This window comes from Neomonachus schauinslandi, chromosome 4, assembly GCF_002201575.2.
Source record: "Neomonachus schauinslandi chromosome 4, ASM220157v2, whole genome shotgun sequence".
Classification (NCBI taxonomy): domain Eukaryota; kingdom Metazoa; phylum Chordata; class Mammalia; order Carnivora; family Phocidae; genus Neomonachus; species Neomonachus schauinslandi.
This window is the reverse complement of record NC_058406.1, coordinates 5,904,065-5,922,622: the sequence shown is the minus strand read 5'-3', so window position 1 is coordinate 5,922,622 and position 18,558 is coordinate 5,904,065. Positions and strand designations below refer to the sequence as shown.

Genomic DNA, 18,558 nt, shown 5'->3' with positions numbered 1-18,558 from the left:
TCAGTGTTGTTTCTGAACCGATGAGCAGTGGTCCCATTTCAATGTTCTTGCCTCTGAATTCACCTGCTGCCTTTTGCCTTTGCCCTGTGAATGTATTTTTGAAATTTGGCTATAGGCCTTTCTTTTTATCTTTCCCCCTTATTTCCCCTTCTGCATTTGTTCTTTTTTCTTTTGGATGAGCAAATAATATATTTTCAGGGAAGAAAATTAAAATATTCAGATAAGCAAAAGTTAAAAATCTCAAAACCATGAGTCTGCTGTTAATATTTTGTTGTATTATCACTTTCCTTAGTAAACAGGTGTGGGGTTAGGCTACTCCCTGTTTTGTAATAATGCTTTTGAAATTGACATGTCCTGAATTTATTGCCATGCCAGTAATTATAAATCTGAATCACTGCTGCTTTCTCATACCAATAATACTGGCATTCTCAACCTGGAAGGGTCCGTGGTCAACCCAGGGGACTGTGAATATAGTTCAGAAGACTGTGAACTTCATTACATTTCAAATGACACTCAGCATTCAGTTATGTTTCGGTTATGAAGATAGGCAACAAACCGTAGTGATTTTGGTAGTACCCGTGACACCGGTATGAGCCACAGACGTTCCCATAGAATGTAACACAGAGGAAAACATCTGAGAATACTGTTTATGTTCATCAGAACTTTGAAATTATGGAGGTTATTAAGGGAATAACCTTTGATAAATTTTATTATTTAAGGAGTCAGTAAAGAAGTACATACATTATAAATATTTTTTCTCATACTGTGATGAATATTTTAATTCATTTTTTTTGTGACTTTAAAATTGTTTTTGAAGAGTTGTGTATAGGTTGTTAAAGTCCCTTGCTGCCTGAAAAACATTAGGTGCACCTGCATTAATGGATAGATACCATCGTGTGACTAGTTGTATATTGTTGGATTTTAGGTTCTTTCCAAATGTTTTCCTTTATGAGCAACAATGGTGAGCATTTATTCATTTCTGCTCACTCTCCTTAGGAATAGAATTGCTGAGTTAAAGGGTATGTCTGGATGTCCAAAGATTTTTAATGTAGTGCCATTGTAATTCTTTCCAATTACCCCTGATGTACCATGGGATTTTGGCCTCTGCAAGTGACTGAATTTGTGGTTTTGAAACTGGAGAAGTGTTCTCTAGGTAGAGCAGGAGACTCTGTGTCACCTTTGGATAGTAAATCTTCCCTTCAGAGAATGGATCAGACACATTCGTGTGCTCTGTTTTTTATCCCCCGTTAATGGCGTGGAAAGGAGGAGATAAAGCTGTGACATTAGAGAGAATGCCTTCTTTCTAGTATGAAGTAAAATCTGAGAGTTTAGTGTAGTATGAATTCTGGTCAGCTTTAACTTTCATAAATAATAAAACATTCCAGAAAATTTGGTTATCAGTGGCCCCTGTATTTTGTTGGAGGAGCAGCCACATATTCTCTCAAGTCCTAAAATCAAACCCGTGTGGAAGTGGAGAAGAAAAGGGAGCGCCTGAGTGGTGCCAGCAGACACCATCAAACTGCCTTCCACACAACATGCCAGTCAGTTTGCAGAAGCTACCGTCCCTTATTCCTACTTGTGAAACCTTTGGGGTAGAGTCAGCGCTAGAAGCTTGGTGAAGTCTCTTCAGGGAGGCAGTTGTGGACTTTGTTCTGCCTTATTTTATCTGCCTGTAGGGACTGATTCTTAATCCTACTGGATGGTAATAGTGTGCTATCTACTCAAACTGTTTTAGTCATTCTGAATTGAGAGCACTGTGTTGTATGTTTTTACACACTTGCTAGGGTATCTGTTCCTTCCTAGCTTTAACTATTAAAAAAAAAAAATTAGAATGTTTTCCCCAAATCATTGTTCTGGATGTCACTCTGTTCATGAATGTGGTTTAAATATTTTGCCCCATTTTTTTTTTTTTTTAAAGATTTTGTTATTTATTTGACAGAGACACAGCGAGAGAGGAACACAAGCAGGCGGAGTGTGAGAGGGAGAAGCAGGCTTCCTGAGGAACAGGGAGCCTGATCCGGGGCTCGATCCCAGGACCCTGGGATCATGACCCAAGCCGAAGGCAGACGCTTAACAACTGAGCCACCCAGGCGCCCCTATTTTGCTCCATTTTAAAATAATTTAAAGATATTTGTGTACAATGGCCAGAAATGCTGAATTGTGAATAGTAAATTCTTGGTCTGGTTCTTTAGCTACAGTCAAAGGTTTTGTTAATTTTATTGCATGTGGCCTCCATTCCCATTGTAATTTTTTTTTTTTTAATTTTGTAGAAGCCTTTATTTCAGTGATCAAAAGAATGCAATAAATGGAGTCTACACTGATTAACATTAACATGCACCTCTACCTGAAACTGCTGTGAGTTTTTGCCTGGTGTAAATCTTTATAACCTATTTAGGCACATCTTTGAATTTTTCGGACCCTGATATACAGGGTAAGTAAGCTTCTTCCTCATGGCAGTTTAGTAATGAGAATTATGTTCACTGGCTAGATTCCTTTATAACAAAAGGCCTCTAGACACTCAGGCTACCTACCTGTACTACCTCAATACCATACCTTATACATTAAAGAAAATCACAGCACAAGGGAGGGAGAGAATCTAGAAAGCTCAGTGTGTTGTATGAACATCCCATAGATTTTTTTCTAGTGCTGATAGTCAAAACACTAGATAAGGAGGCCTATAGTTAAGTACCAAATTACTCTTCTCCCACTGCTGCCCTTTCTGAGAGACACAAAGATGTATAGCCAATCTCCCCAGAAATCTGAAATGAATCCACACAAATGACAGATTTTACCTAATGTGGTCCCACAATCAAATTATAGAAAGCAGTTCCACTATCAAAATTATAGGGAGCAGTTAATGGGACTTTGAGAAAGCATAGTCCCACATACAGTAATATGCATCTAGTAGAGTTTTCCATTCATCTGTCAATTGTTTTCACAAGATTAGCATTAAAAAACACAACCAAGTACACATATGACCTTCAAACCCCCCCCCCCCACAAAATTGGTCTTTGTTCATTCTTAGATGACAGGATGTCCCAGGAGTGACAAAGATGGGAGCCAATTCCCCCATAGCCTTTTCTTCAACTATCCCATCAACCGCTCTTCATTTCTTGAACTACCTTCCTTTTCCAAAGAGGTAATGCTGAGGTCAGTCAAAAAGGCTTTCTGAGAAAACTGGCTTGGATTTCTGGGTCTGTTCCAGTCGATTCAAGATGAATTGGCTTGTATCAATGAAGCGCTCAACGCAGTTCACAAAACAGGCCTCAGCCCGGCTGTCCAGCTTTGGCCCAGGCTTGTCCGTGCACTTCTCCCAACAAAGTTCCATCATCTGGTGCACCAGTTGCTGGAAGCATTGCTTCTGAGTCTCCACCTCGATGAAATGTTGCAGCTGTGGGTCCACCGAGCCCAAACCCTCCACAGCTGAAGACGAGGAGGAATCCATCCCAGCACTGCCACGCATGCCGAGATGAACTCCACACCAACTCACCGACCTTCATGTGTCTCCGCGACCCCCATTGTCATTTTTGATCTATTTCATGCTCCACCTCCAGCCAATACATTTGCCTTTAAGCTAACTGGAAGGATAAGGAGAGCAGGGCCTCTTCTTTTCAGTAATCAGTTTCCAGAAGTTGAAATTCTGTAGTTCTGTTTATGTCCCTTGACCAGAGTTTAGTCATATTATAAAATCAGCTATAAGGGAAGCTGAGAAATGTGGTCTTTATTCTAAGGGGCCACAGGCCCTGCTAGACATCAGATATTCTGTTACTAAGGAAGAAGGGGAGGGGCACCTGGGTGGCTCAGTTGTTAAGCGTCTGCCTTCAGCTCAGGTCATGATCCCAGGGTCCTGGGATCGAGCTCCGCATCGGGCTCTGTGCTCTGTGGGAGGCCTGCTTCTCCCTTTCCCAGTCCCCCTGCTTGTGTTCCCTCTCTCACTATGTCTCTCTTTGTCAAATAAAATCTTAAAAAAAGGGTGGGGGAATGAATGTTATGCTCAGAGACTAAAACCCAAGTGCAGTTAAAATTATTGCAGACAGGGGCGCCTGGGTGGCTCAGTCGTTAAGCGTCTGCCTTCGGCTCAGGTCGTGATCCCGGAGTCCTGGGATCGAGCCCCACATCGGGCTCCCTGCTCCACGGGGAAGCCCGCTTCTCCCCTCCTTCTCCCCCTGCTTGTGTTCCCTCTCTCGCTATGTCTCTCTCTGTCAAATAAATAAATAAATAAATTTTTTTTTTTTAAAGATTTTATTTATTTATTTGAGAGAGAGAGAATGAGAGAGAGCACATGAGAGGGGGGAGGGCCAGAGGGAGAAGCAGACTCCCTGCCGAGCAGGGAGCCCGATGCGGGACTCGATCCAGGGACTCCAGAATCATGACCGAGCCGAAGGCAGTCGCTTAACCAACTGAGCCACCCAGGCGCCCCAAATAAATAAATCTTAAAAAAAAAAAAATTATTGCAGACATATAGTTACTTATTTTCATGTCTGGTTCTCATATTAGAATGGTGAACTTGTCAAGGGAAGGACAATATTTTTATTCATCTTAGTATCTCTGACACTAGCTGGTATGTAGCTGGTGCCCAGTAAGTCTGTGTGTGAATGTTTTAGGAGTTTATGAATTCTGTTTCTTGTAGAATATATTTATCTTCATTTTTTAACTTTAATCTCGACAGGATTTGTCTGTTACTACTTCAGTTAAAATGGAGAAGTCTAATTTTTTCCCCCCAGAGTTCTGATTCATTTCTTCTCAGCAGATGTTCAAAACATGATTTTTACAAGGTACAAATTACAAAAAGTAAAAGTCTCATTAAGTGTTATATTGGCCCAAAGCAGCTGCAATCATTTTTTTTGAAGTGTGTTGAGTACAGCTTCGGGTAGAAAACATCCAGAACTTCTTATGGTCTAAACAATAAACTAAATCTCTCATTTCATTTGGGAACCAAGAGGCATTTAGATATTTTAAATACTGCTACCTTGCATAGATCTTTGCTAATTTTGATTATAAAAGTGACAGGTGGGTGGCAGATTACCAGACAAGATCTCACCTACTCCCTCCTGCCACCCCAGTAGAATACTTTTTAGCCTGAGAATGATGTATATGTTTTTTTTTTTTTTAAGATTTTATTTATTTATTTGACAGAGAGAGACACAGTGAGAGAGGGAACACAAGCAGGGGGAGTGGGAGAGGGAGAAGCAGACTTCCCGCCAAGCAGGGAGCCCAATGCGGGGCTCAATCCCAGGACCCTGAGATCATGACCTGAGTTGAAGGCAGACGCTTAACGACTGAGCCACCCAGGCGCCCCTGATGTATATGTTCTAAAGCAAAATACCACATGTAGAATCCTAAGGAGATAGATTATTGGAAATTGTTGTATAGGTGGAATTTTTCCCCCAAATACCTGTTGAGTACTTAGAAAATGACATTTTACAATTCACAGTGGGCTGAAGATCTGTTATGAAAATTTGAGGTCTCAGTATTTATTCAGTCATGTGAAATTGACTGCAAGTTTTAAGTTATTCTTAAAATATCTTTAGTTTTTGACTTTAATTTTAAAATAAGCACCTAACTAAACAATAGTAACAGCAACAACAACAAAAACCCAAATTAAAACAATAAGGATTGAAGGGTGAGAGGGAAGAGGTACAGATGGAATAAGAGAGTCGGGGAATAGGTTTGATTTGCCCTTAGAGGTTTATATAAATTATATAAACTAAAGATTTCTGTAAAGCAGAGAATTAAATTTAAGGCCTGGAATAGTGTTTGAATAAGCTAGTAGAATTTAATGGGGTATGTTAGATGTCAGCAATAGTATTAGCTTCGAATTGATCAGCTAATAACGTAAGAACGCGATCTTCTATATCTGTAACTTTCTGCAAGGCATTTTGTGGAGGTGTGGTGTAGGGCAAGATACAAAGGTAGACAGGATTCGAGTCCTTGATCCTTCATTTTATAGGGAGAAATTACACTTAAGTAATACTACATGTTAGTAACAGGCAGTGAGTGGGCAGACGCCAACTGAATAGGACGGATTATAAGTTGGTGATACTGGGTAAGACATGAAGACCTTGATTTGGGTCCTGGAGTTTGGGCAGAATTATAGTAGGGCCAGGTAGAGGCAGGGCGTCTCTGTTAGGGGGCAGCAGCATGGAGAATTTCATGGAATGGGGCATGATGTGGTTATAGAAGATTCAGGACCCAGTTGAGTAGATGTAAATATCACGTTGAAAAAAGGGATGAAAAGGGTAGCTTGGGTTTTCCTTTACTTCTCTTTTGTGTGGATTGCAGTTTGTCAGTCTATGACTCTGGTGGTTATAGTTGTGGGGCAGCAAATTCTGGATGCTTGCCTTACAATTATTTGGGTCTTGATTTGATAAGTTTCTTTTAAGGTGCTTTTTTTCATGCCTTTTTCTCCTTTAGGCATCTCTTACACAGCTGTGGGGGTGCTTAGGTGAAAGACTAATCCCTCAAGAAGAGAAATCACTCATGGGATTGTTGTGTTGTCTGGTAAATAAAACTCAGAGGTAAATTTCTGTTAAACAGAATATCAGTCTCAGAAGCAATTCAGTACGGTATTTATTTATTTATTTTAAGATTTTATTTATTTGCGAGAGAGACAATGAGAGACAGAGAGCATGAGAGAGAGGAGGGTCAGAGGGAGAAGCAGACTCCCTGCTGAGCAGGGAGCCTGATGTGGGACTCGATCCCAGGACTCCAGGATCATGACCTGAGCCGAAGGCAGTCGCTTAATCAACTGAGCCACGCAGGCGCCCCAGTATGGTATTTATTAATATGTGTCATGTATCTTGTTTGTATATCTAAATCCATATGGTAAGTTTAGCCTACTTTTAATAAATCTCAATTAATGTTGACATTGTGACTTATTTGAAATATATGAGAGGGCGCCTGGGTGGCTCAGTTGGTTAAGCGACTGCCTTCGGCTCAGGTCATGATCCTGGAGTCCCTGGATCGAGTCCCGCATCGGGCTCCCTGCTCGGCAGGGAGTCTGCTTCTCCCTCTGACCCTCCTCCCTCTCATGCTCTCTGTATCTCATTCTCTCTGTCTCAAATAAATAAATAAAATCTTTAAAAAAAAAAAAAAAAGAAATATATGAGAGAATTGTCCAATAGTAAGTAAAAAAAATATGTAAAGCAGGAAATTTTAATCTTCAGTTTTGCTAGCTAAAAAACTCCATAATAATTGAGCATCTTTCTGTTCAGACTGACAACTAAACTTTTATTTTCCCAGCCCTTTAGTTATATTTAAGTCCTCTTTCTGAAAAGTTGGTAATAAATATTTAAATGGGTAGAAATATTATATGAATATATACATTAGTCTTACAAGAAAGGCTTACAAGATGTGGATGCCTGTAAAGTACAAAAATGTAATTGGTGTGGGAAATTCTGTAGCTTGGTGCTTGAACTGTGGAACAGTTGCTTTTACAAAATTGAGAACTGCAGACTACAATTAACTGTCATTAATTTCTGTGAATAGAAATATGTTCCATTTACTGTACAATCAGGAGGTAGGCTTGAATGAGTTTAAATAGATGAAATCTAAATTATCCTGACAGTCCATTAAACACTAGCAGAAAACCCGTAAAGAAAATGGATTCACTATGATACCAGTTTATAATAAAATCATTTGCCAAATAAGAATTACAGCCCAGGCATCGAGAATTCTGTGTATTTCCAGTGAGCACTGCAAGTTGGTTGAACCATTTATTGTAAAGCCCAGGCTCCTAGCACATTGATTTCTGAGGGAGCAAGCAGTGTTGCTTGAAATCTGCTCTGCAGGATGTGACATCAGATCAGACTAGTGATTTGTTTGTTGTCAGCCATATGGGGAGAGCGGAATCTTCAGCCTGTCGCTGGTTATTTTTTCCTATGATTACTGGGCAGAGTGTTCCTAGAAGTGTTTGAACTCAATTTGAGTTGGTTTCCTAAATGTACATATTCAGCCATGTTCTAGTTTGTAATCATTATGGTGAGGACCTGTTGTTTTCATTAGCAATCAGTTATCCTCTACTAACTAGGGATTTTATCACAGAATTCATTTTTTAGAAAGAACCCGTTGATTTGGGGTCGGGTTGTTACCCACCTTCTAAAGCACTAGAAAGCTAGGTACAGTGGGGCAGTAAGAGTGAGAGCAGGCTGGAAATTCCCCTCCCCCAAGTCTCTAATGTCCTAACCAACATGCTTTGCTTCCATAGGGCAGATGACCACCACTGATTTGTAAAATAGGTCCTCCCCTGCCAGCTAGGTTTTGTGTGTTTTCTCATGGCACGAAAGCTCTACACAAACAGTTGTTAGAAACTGTAAGAGGGATCCACATCACTTAACTAGAGTTTGGGTGTTAAGCTGGCTTGGGTCTTTTTCACAGTTGGGATCAGTGTGGATCACAAGGAGGGCTTTTAAGGAACATCTGCAGAAGGAAATGGTGGTGAGAGTGCTTCAGACACTCTGCTTGAGTAAGAGGGTCAACCCAGGGCCAATACTTAGCATATCCGTGTAGCTGGTTAAGATTGCTGCTTCTGGCAGTACAGAGTTTTCAAGTCTATGTAGCAGATGATTGATTTGAAAAGTGGGGCAGGGTCTGGCTGCAGCAGTTATTCCAGAACACCAGCATCACTTCTTCAAGTTAGAAAGATGATTGTTTTGGATCAGTCTTTAAGCTTTTGATGTACTAGAAGATTTTTTGACTTCTAGAGGAGAAAAGGGAAAGGTGGGAAACTGAAACAGTCTCTTTCAGTTTGTGATGACCTGTTCCTCCCAGCTTCCCAGCTGGTTTTTCTCATTTAATTTCCTGTTAGCAGTGAGGATAAAGACAGATGAATGTTTGCTGGAAGTATACAGCGTTCTGTCTTTAGATAAAAGCCTGTGCTCGCTTGGGTAGTGCTAGTTGGGCATCTGTAGACATTGGAATATGTGGGATTTAATTTTCATGAAGCTTAGAAAGGAAGGGTCCAAGGGTGTGTTACTTGAGATCTTTTTCCCATTGACTTTAGAATCTTTAAGATGTTGCCCACGTCAGTTTTGGTGATAGTTTTCAGGCTCAGAACACAGGATGAAGTAAGCACTGAGAGGATTTCACTTACTGAGGTGCTATTTTCCCAATTTTTGTTTCCTTTTTCCTTTTTAATTCTCCACTGTTCTAGGCGATATGGGTATCCCTTCCCCACAAAAGAATCTAGTAGAAAACTAGAAGTAGACCGTCTTGAAATTGAGCTATTTCTTAAAGAAGTATTTATTAGAAAACAGCATTCTTTATGTTCACATTGATAGTACACAACAGCGTTTTTTTTTTTTTTTTAAAGATTTTTATTTATTTGAGGGAGAGAATGAGAGAAAGCACATGAGAGGGGGAAGGGTCAGAGGGAGAAGCAGACTCCCTGCTGAGCAGGGAGCGATGCGGGACTCGATCCAGGGACTCCAGGATCATGACCTGAGCCAAAGGCAGTCGCTCAACCAGCTGAGCCACCCAGGCACCCCACAACAGCGTTCTTAATAGGATCTCATATAACTGCTTTTCTGTTTTTACATTTTTGTTCAGGTCAGTTGCTCCTTGTATAGTTTTTGAGTGTTTACTGTGGAATGTAGTGTATTGTTATAGAGGTGAGGAATGATGATGGATTTGACTGTTATACAGATGGGGAGGCTGCTGGAGAGGTGAGAGGCTCTGCCTTTGTAGACCGTGCAGTGCAGATTGGGGTTTCAGTGTTGTTTCTCACATGCGCATATAGCTACATACCTTTTTGCATGTTGGATATTTGGAAACACCCATATTAACTAGTGAGATACTTGTGGACTTTTGAATCTGTAACATTAGACCAATCGGCTGTTACCTCACAGAATGGTTCAGTGTCCAGGGTGGAGGAATCCTGTGTAAGAGAAATGGAACACAGAAGGATGGAGCAGTCCTGAGAGTCAACCTCTTTGTCCACCACTGTGCCACACTGTGTGTCTCTGGGAAATTTGTTTGTGAGAAAGTCTGTTTATGCATGCTTTTTCTCTTCTTTTCTTCTTTTTTTTTTCTTTAAACAAATAGAAGGTTTTCTATTGGAAATTATATTACAGTGGCACTGCCATACCTTGCAAAGGGATGAGAAGGTATTACAGTGATTAAGGGGGCAGAAACGCATTAACAGGAGGGAAATTCTTCAAAGGACAGAGCTCAGCACAGACTGAGCATTGCCTGCACATTGTGACCACAGCTTTAATGCTGGGCTCACAGCGCTGCTTGCTCAATTAGTTGGTGAAGTAGGTGTCCACTGTGCTCTGGGAGGAGGCTGTCAGGAAGGATGCTGACAGGTTCTTTGTGTTTCAGGATAACAAACTGCCTGATGCTTCAGGCTATGGTTTTTACCTTGAGAGGACCATGCTCTTGCTCTATTTACATAAACCTGCTGATTTGCTGAGGATTGAAAAGCAGAAAGGGCTTTCTTTGCCTTCATGTTTTGGCTGACTTCGATCCCCAGCTTAGCAAATGCTCTGTTGTTTGCAGATGACACAAAAGATTCTTGGACACAAAGCTATATTGAGGTTGTGAGAAACAGCCAGAAACGCCCCTGTTCAATATCATTGCATGGATCGTGGATGTAGGATTTGAAGTCACTTAATCATGTGATCCATTCCCTGGTAGAGGTTTGGTGTTAGAGAGCAAGTCTCAACCTAGACCCACGGTTTTATTTCTAGACACCCCTAGTAAAGAAAAAAAAAGAGTTATCATGTATTGTTTGAATAATTGATATCGATGGTAATAGCCTCACTCATTTCTCTGGCGTATTTCAGGCTTGCTGATTTTAAGATTAAAAAAATACATATATATTTGCCCTGCAGCAGCCGTTTGCGCAATCTGGTAAATACGCATTTTCATATGGGTAATTTTGAAAATGTGCATTATGCACTTAATGGATTACTTCAGCTTTGCTCATTTTTTTCAGAACTGCTAGCTTTGTAATAAAAAAGAAATGCTGGCCTTCTTTTTTCTTTCCTTTCCTTTCCTTTCCTTTCCTTTTTCCTTTCCTCTTTCCGTTCTTCTTTCCTTTTTCCTTTCCTAGAAAAAAGGTGTCTGTAGTACTTGTGTTGGCCATGGGAGATTTTCAGGTTGAGGATCATTGATCCAGCTGACTGAAACCAATTTTATAACTAGCTTCGGACAATCTATGCACTCGTAAATTGCATGAAAATTCTTGGCAAATCATTTTGGCTTTAAAAGATTACTGGGCATATATTCCACCTGAGATTTTAACATTGCTCTTGACTTATGTTCTCATCTTGCCCTTGCCAAATTAAACCACTTTATTTTTACGCTTACTGTAAACATCTATATAAAGTTATTTTCTTAAATAGCTGCTTAATTAATGAGACAAGAGGGAAATATTTTTTATGAGTATTTGGCCTTATTTAACTCTATTTTGAAAATCACTAAGAGTAATAATAAGTAGATTTTTTTTCCCCCTGAGACTTGAATTCCAGATTGTTTCTTAGGACGTACAGTTGGATCACCCTAATTTTTATGGGAGGATAATAAAGGAAAAATGGACTCTACAGTAATTTTTTGTGCTTTTATTTTTGAAATGACTTTAAAAAGTCAGACCAAAACAATGTATTTTTTCCCATTTCTATGGCAAGTTAGACATGGTGAAAAATTTTAATTTATATTACCCCTGATCTTAGGTGGTTCTGTGTTTAATGACTACTTGCATAAAATAAACTTCTAAATTTTGTCATTTAATTATGAAGTGAGCTTATCTTTTTCATGTATAAGTTTCCAAATACTGGTAGAGATCACTTGATACAGTGATCTGTTTTACAGATTATTAGTCATGTGCATTGGAAATCTCACATATGAATTAGGATCCGTTCGGTTTGACATAGTAGATTTTTAAACAAAAAGAGGTAACTTTTTATCTATTAACAAGGCATTAATAAGTAAATGTGGTAATTCCATCTGTCAGGTTTAAGGTTCTTTTTCACACCGCCTTATTCCTTGCGGCAGCATTCCTCAGGCCAACAGGTGGGAGTCCGCCTCCAAGACTGCCAAGAAGTGTTTAGACACAAGGATACCAGGGGTCGTCCTCTGCATCCCAATATAGTCCTTCCCTCCCTTCTCTGAGAGTGTTACATCCAGGTATATTTATAGATAATTATTTTCCTGAATGTAACTTTGCAATGAGAAATGAAAGAATATAGATTCTCCTTTTCTGGAAAGCTTCTTTGTATACAAGTTAGTAGCTACCTTAAGCCTCAGAGTTAGAATGTTTATAGTTAAAATGATTCTGTATACATTATACTGAAAAGTATATGTAAAGCTTTTTAAAGAAAGGAGATGTTGCCATTTCTTTACAGAGGAACCATGAGAATATATTGGCCCTGGAGCTAACTCATTATAAAGTGGATGCCGGTGGAATGAAGGAGTTAAGAGGGTTTGGCATGGATAAGGTAGTGGAATTTTGGATACTATAGCCCAGTGGATGTTGAGATGTCGTGCAGGACCAGACCCTTGTATGCAGCACATTTTGGTCCCATGAACTTTAAGGAAATGGAAGTCATTAGTTGGGAAGTGACCCGTTTGTATTGAACTCAGTGAGTATATAGCTCAGTATGACAGTGTTATGAGATTTAGAAGAGAAGGCTGTGGGAGGTGATAGGAAGAAGAGGGTCTATAGACTGATTTGTGTTCAGGTTGAGTGAGACAGGTAAATAATTGATATCTAGAGATTTGAAATACTGGTATTCGGTACATCAGGGATTGGGGCACAGAAATTAAGAACCTTGGGTTCCAAAATTGTGCAAGTTGGAACTGCAGTTTTTTATCTAGGGAATGTTTTTAGTTGAATACCAAATTAGGGATTAGGAAGACAAATACCTACCGAAGTAGGAAGAGTTCTCTTGTTCTTTAAGATGATTGGCATGTTAAATGGATGTTGCCTGAATGTTAAGCAGAGTTATTTAGCCTCCTGGACCCTGGAACAAAATAGAAAATTCAGTCAGCAGTTTATTCCTGAGCTACCCTTGTACATGGATTCAGGGATCGAATCTTTGTTGAGTCTCCATCTGAGTAGAGAAATCAGTTGGGACATTCTGGATGCCTGGGTGATTGGCATTCAGATTTCTTCTTTTTCTGGAATGACTCTGGGCTACAAAAATCCTGATGTCTTTCAGAAGGTTTCTTGGAAGGAAGTGTCCTTGGTGAGGGTTTTCTTCATGATCCACCTCTTAGAGGGTCAGCTAGTGCTTGTGGTGGTACTGGACTGTCCATGGGATGGATGGCTCCATATTTCTGCTCCTTTTCTTTTTCTTGGCTCTGCATGTGTAACAGGCAGTAGAGGAATCTGCTTGTATTCTTAAGCATCTGAGTTATTCTAAGATACACTCATTATGAAGGGTCATGAGAAGGGATAAAACAAATGGCATTTTGAATGTGGGTATTACGGTTATTATCCCTAGAAAATTTGATTGACTGCACATGCCTTTAGTTCTCAGTAAATAATACATAGAGGATCCTATCTTAAGCTTTATGATGATCTTGGGTTGCCCTGTGTTGAGTGTTAAAGTCCCTTTATAGCCACTGCTTCCCTTAAAATCATTGCTTCTTAAAAAAAAAAGAAAGAAAGAAAGAGAAAATTATCTTAACCTGCCATTTAAAAGAGCAGGCCTTTAGACTCCAGCTGTTGAGAGCATCAGAAATAATTACCCAACCATTGCCATGTCAAATATAATTTAAGAAAGCGCCCTTATTCCCTTGAGGAAAGTGTGGTTTGGTTTACTGCATCCCATCTCCAATTGGGTGCCTTGGTTTTCTTTATAATTAGAAAATAAAATGTGTTTAGGTTGAAATTTAGTAGGAAGTTATCCACAACCGGTTAGATTTCTTTTTGTTTCTTGGTTTAGGTGAAAAGGTCATTGTAATGGTGTGTTCAAGCCAGTCATCTTTACATCTTTCATTTATTTCCTCACAAATTATTTACTGACAATAAAGAAGCACTTGGCAAAGCCATTTCTCTTTGTGAAGACATGGTAGCATCTCTCTAAATAAGACATTCAAAATTTTGTCTTGTGTAGCTGTGATCAAATAATTCCCTTGATTGAAGTTTCTTCGTCAAAATATGGTTAATCCTATGGGATTTCTTTCTTCCCCTTCTTCAAGTACCCTGGAAACAATAATTAAGGCTTTATCAGGTTCTTTAAATTACCAGAAAAGTGGTCAATAAGAACCCCAAGGACTGTTTTCCTCTAGCTTAAAATTATTTGTAATTTACAATGTATCTCTGAAAAATTTTTTTCTATATAAGATATATGCTTTGTCATGTGTTTATTTATGCAGTGGCTTTATGGGCCCTGTCTTTGTTCCCTTAATGGTAAATACCATTGTTTTAATTTTTTTTTTCTTTTAAAGACTGTGTGTATATCGAGAGTCGGAGGCCAAATACGCCATATTTCATCTGTAGCATTCAAGACTTCAAACTGGTAAGCATTTTTTAATGTGCTGTTGATTCTCCTCTGTGCCTTCTCTTTTTCCAGTTCCATTGGCTGTCTGTCTCGATTGCTTCTTCCTGGCTGTGGACTTGGTAACCAGCCCACCTCTGAGTGCTCACTGCCTGGCAGCTGCAGCACACGTGTAAGGCAGTTACCAGTTTTATCCTTTTGGTTTTATAACACTTAACAAAGCTTGTACTGTGAACAGTATTCCCAAAGTTTTCATTTCTCTAGTAGCTGTTTTGACGATAATTTCAGAGATTTTCTTGAGTTTCTGAAGTAGCTTCTTTCTTCTCAGCCATTGTGAAGAGCCTAAAGTAAAGTAAATTTGGGAATTGGTGGTGAGTTGGAAAAAAAGAATATAAATGCGCCAGAGACTAGTTTTGGGTGGCAACTATCATTTCCTTAGAGATTTTAGTGAGTTTAGAGTTTATCTTGGGGTCACCCGGTGATGGAGGTTGGGGGAAGGAACTCTGGGTTGGGGATGGCATGGCTGCAGTACTTTCTCATTACAAACCTTCCCCAAGTTTAGAGGTGTTGATATTGCCCATTAGGCAATCTCTGGGCTTTAGACCGGTGGTGCCCACACTTGGGGCTTTGGATCCCCGGGTATCCGTAGAGATTTTACAAAGGTCTGCAAATAACCATTCTCAGCTCAAAATATGCCTCACATATGTTTGTACAATGACTTTTCATATATATTAATATGCTGGTGTGGTTTAAAAAAATTCACTTAATAGTTAATGACAATACACAGTTAAGAATCAGTTTATTACGTATTTTCCTCAAACAACTGATATGTGAAATACAGAGTATTGCCATTGGGGGATCTTTTGAAACATTAAAAAGGGATCCTTGTACTTGAAGGTTGTGAACCACTGTCTCCCTTTTTAGGTATAGAGAAATCCCAATTCTTTAGCTCGGTAGACGTATGTATCAGTATCTGTGAATGCTCTTATCTCCAAAACCTTTGTAACTTGACAATATTTGTGTTCTCACATTCCGTATGTGATACTTCAGTCTAAAAAAAGGTAATGTAATATGGAGAGATCTTTAACTCTGCGTCTCCTTTCTTTCTTTTTATCATTTTTGATGACTCCAAATACCCAATTAGTTTATTCTGACTTAGCTAGTTAAAAAAATTGCATGCCATCTTTTTTTCTTACTAAAGTTTTGTTGCATAAGTAACACATGCTTACTGTTTTAAAAGAAAGTCAAATGTGCCATTTACTTCTAAGATTTATTTATTCTTGGTATGCTGCTTTTAAGTTCCCTGCTTGTTTTACAAGGAGGGCTTGCAGTTTAAATTTGTAAATCAAATGCTTTCTATTTAGATTTTATGTCAGTATGAAGTTTTGCCATTTTTAGAGGTCTTTGCTATTTATTATATATTTCCTTCCAAAGATTTTTTTTTTGCAGATGCTGCACTGACATCTGAAAATCTGGGCAGTGGTCTTGTTTCCTGAGAATTTTCTTTTGCCTGTGGCCTCTGCTACTGCTCTGTCCCTGCTCATCCTCTCTGTGTGTGATTTTTTTTTTTTTAACCAAACATAATACCAGTGCACCATGGAAAAGATATAGCTGTGAAATAAAAATTGCAAAGGTTTTTTTTTTTTTTTTTTAACCTATTAGATTCAGACCCCTTTTTGTACAATTTTAGCACATTAGCAGTTGCCTTCATGTCTGAACAGCATCTCTTATGAAATGCTGATTACAATGTTATAGTTGCTGTTTGGGGCAGAGGTTCCTGCTGAGTTACAGTAATTGCTCAGGGTATTAACAGCAATAAAAGCTGAAGCTTCTGTTGTCAGTATTGGTCTGGCACAACACATTAAATCTGTCTGCAGAAACAGTGTGGGAAGTGGGCACGGTATGTAAGTTGCACACTGCTGTGTCTCATGTTTTTGTCTGAGTTCTGTATTCAGCACATGCTCGTAGTTGTTGTATAAGAATAACCGAGATGGTGAAATATTTACTCCTAGAAGGAATGTAGTTGTTGTCTGGATATCCACTTTCTTCTTTCCTTGGTTTGCAGTTCTACTTATGAAAAGATAATAGATGAGAATAATCATAGCTTTTTTTTTCCTTCAGCTTACCCAGGCTATAAGGGGAAAAGATGAACAGAAGGAAATATGCTTTGTTTCTCTTCAAGATTTTAAAAAGAAGAAATTGGAGTTGGTTTTGCCCACAGCAAATACCATGCATGGCAAGTGGAGCAGTGGAAAACAAAAACCCAGTAGCCTTTAAATATTGTTGATTAATTATATATTTTATCTTTTTAAGCTTTTTTGGTTTGGGGTTGTAACTGAGAGATGTGTTCCTTTGTTTATACCGTGAATTAGAATGACCCCTTACCATGGTGAGTTTTTGAATATATGGTATATTTGGGACTGTAAAAAGAACTGGGCAAATGCCCAGTTTGGTACATATTACATAAGATTACAGTGTTAGACACAGTGGAAGTTAAGGAAATGAGAAGCAGGCATAATGAATCATCTATGACCAGTAACCCAAACCAGCATAATGCCAATTTGTTGAACTGAGGACCCTGGGTAACATTTCAGGAACTAGTTCTGTGAGAGATAAGCAGGGTCTTCGGATTTTACGTGGGGACCTGCGTTGCCTTCTAGGCTCTGCTACTATGTCCCATAGAGTCGGAGTCCATGATATGGAACATAGTTGTCTCTGTGTGCAGGATTATATTAAACCTGGCAAACTGTTAAACAGTGTCCCCTTTCACTCTCAAAGGTATCCTTGTTTTGGATGATAGTTTATATGGTCATCTTGCCTATGGGGATAAGATCCATGGCTTCTGCTTTGTTAACATTTAACCATCAAAATGTGTAAGTCACTACTACTGTACATTGGTAGATCTGTTTAGAGCCCGCATTTCACAGGGATAGGTGGAAGCTATGATGGCACAAAGTAATTGAGTTCCTAGCAGAACTGAGGCTACTTTTGAAAGTAGCATTTTCACGGGAAGCAAATTATGTGTTCTGTTAGGAAGCTTTCCTCCTCTTAGGGAGTGTTAATTTGATTGGGCTTATTTACAGACTAGGAGACGAAACTGGATTTGTTTGACTACAATGATAGAAGTATCTATGGAACAAGTAGTCAAAGCAGGGGCTCAAGAGACAGGAGAGGTAAGGTGGAATTATGGATAGTGTATGCTTAGAGGTAGGAATAGGGAGGGATCATCAATTAAATAAGTCAGCTTTGCACCTTAGGCTTCTGAACTAAATAATAAGGCAGCTAGCAAAATCTTTAGCTCTTTGAAAGAGTAGTAATATGGAATGGCAATCTATGATGTTTGTGGCCTTGCTTGAAAAGATAGTTGAGAGACTGAAGCAGTTAGCTGAAGGCGCAAAGCCGGAAGGATGAATCAAGAGTCGCCTCAATGCAGAGAGGGTTGGCAAGCGTAAACAGGTCACAGGCAAGCTGATGTGATAGGGCAGGGGAAGCCAGGAAGAGCAGAGATCTGTGCAGAGAGCAGTAGATGGCCAGCAGGAACGAGGGCATGCCTTCTCCCTGAACTCTGGCGAAGCCCGCTGTGCTAATGCTTCTTCCCTCCGGATTCTTGGATTGTCCATGTTTCTGCTCAGTAAAGCCCTCTTCTCTTGGGCCAGCTTGAGTGGATCTCCATGATTAAATGAAAGAGCCTGGTATAACATCTTCAACCCTTTCTTCTGTTGCACTCCCTTAGCTTTCCTAGGTCAGTGTGTGACTTAGTTTGCTTTCAGAATTCTGATCCTGAGTGAGTCTGTGTCACTGAGGAGCATTATATTCCCGAGTGCAGGGAGGAATGTTTTTGGTGGTAACTAGTGCCTTTGATAGGCATTTAACGAAAGCCTACTCTGTGTGCTTTGTTGGGCGCAGCACCTTGAAAGAGACTGAAGTCTGCAGGATAAAGTTCTTCCCTCCGTGACCTTAGTTTCTAATTGGACAGACATTTGTGGCATTACTGGATGTCAGTCCTCTTTGGAGAACACTCTGAATAGGATTAATGTGAAGGAAGCCATTCACCTTTTGTGCACAAAGAAAGATTTCTTTCTTGCTTTACTATAAAAATCAATAAAATTCCATT

General features: G+C 39.5%; 2 protein-coding genes across 2 annotated transcripts in view; one reads left to right on the top strand and one right to left on the bottom strand.

Annotated features, from left to right (window-relative positions):
• The window catches only part of RERE (arginine-glutamic acid dipeptide repeats), a 265,002-nt gene that overhangs the window by 18,076 nt on the left and 228,368 nt on the right, over nt 1–18,558 (top strand). The window contains 1 exon segment of the mRNA XM_044914376.1: nt 14,395–14,465. Within this exon segment, the coding sequence (XP_044770311.1) occupies nt 14,395–14,465 (71 nt within the window).
• Nucleotides 2,264–3,507, bottom strand: LOC110575114 (mitochondrial import inner membrane translocase subunit Tim8 A-like). Its single transcript, XM_044914377.1, has one exon. It carries the CDS (start codon nt 3,461–3,463, stop codon nt 3,152–3,154), a length of 312 nt encoding a protein of 103 aa, XP_044770312.1. The 5' UTR covers nt 3,464–3,507; the 3' UTR covers nt 2,264–3,151.

Bases quoted from the DNA above. Each gene is read 5' to 3' on its own strand.
- LOC110575114 (XM_044914377.1), bottom strand. From the start codon at position 3,463: ATGCGTGGCAGTGCTGGGATGGATTCCTCCTCGTCTTCAGCTGTGGAG.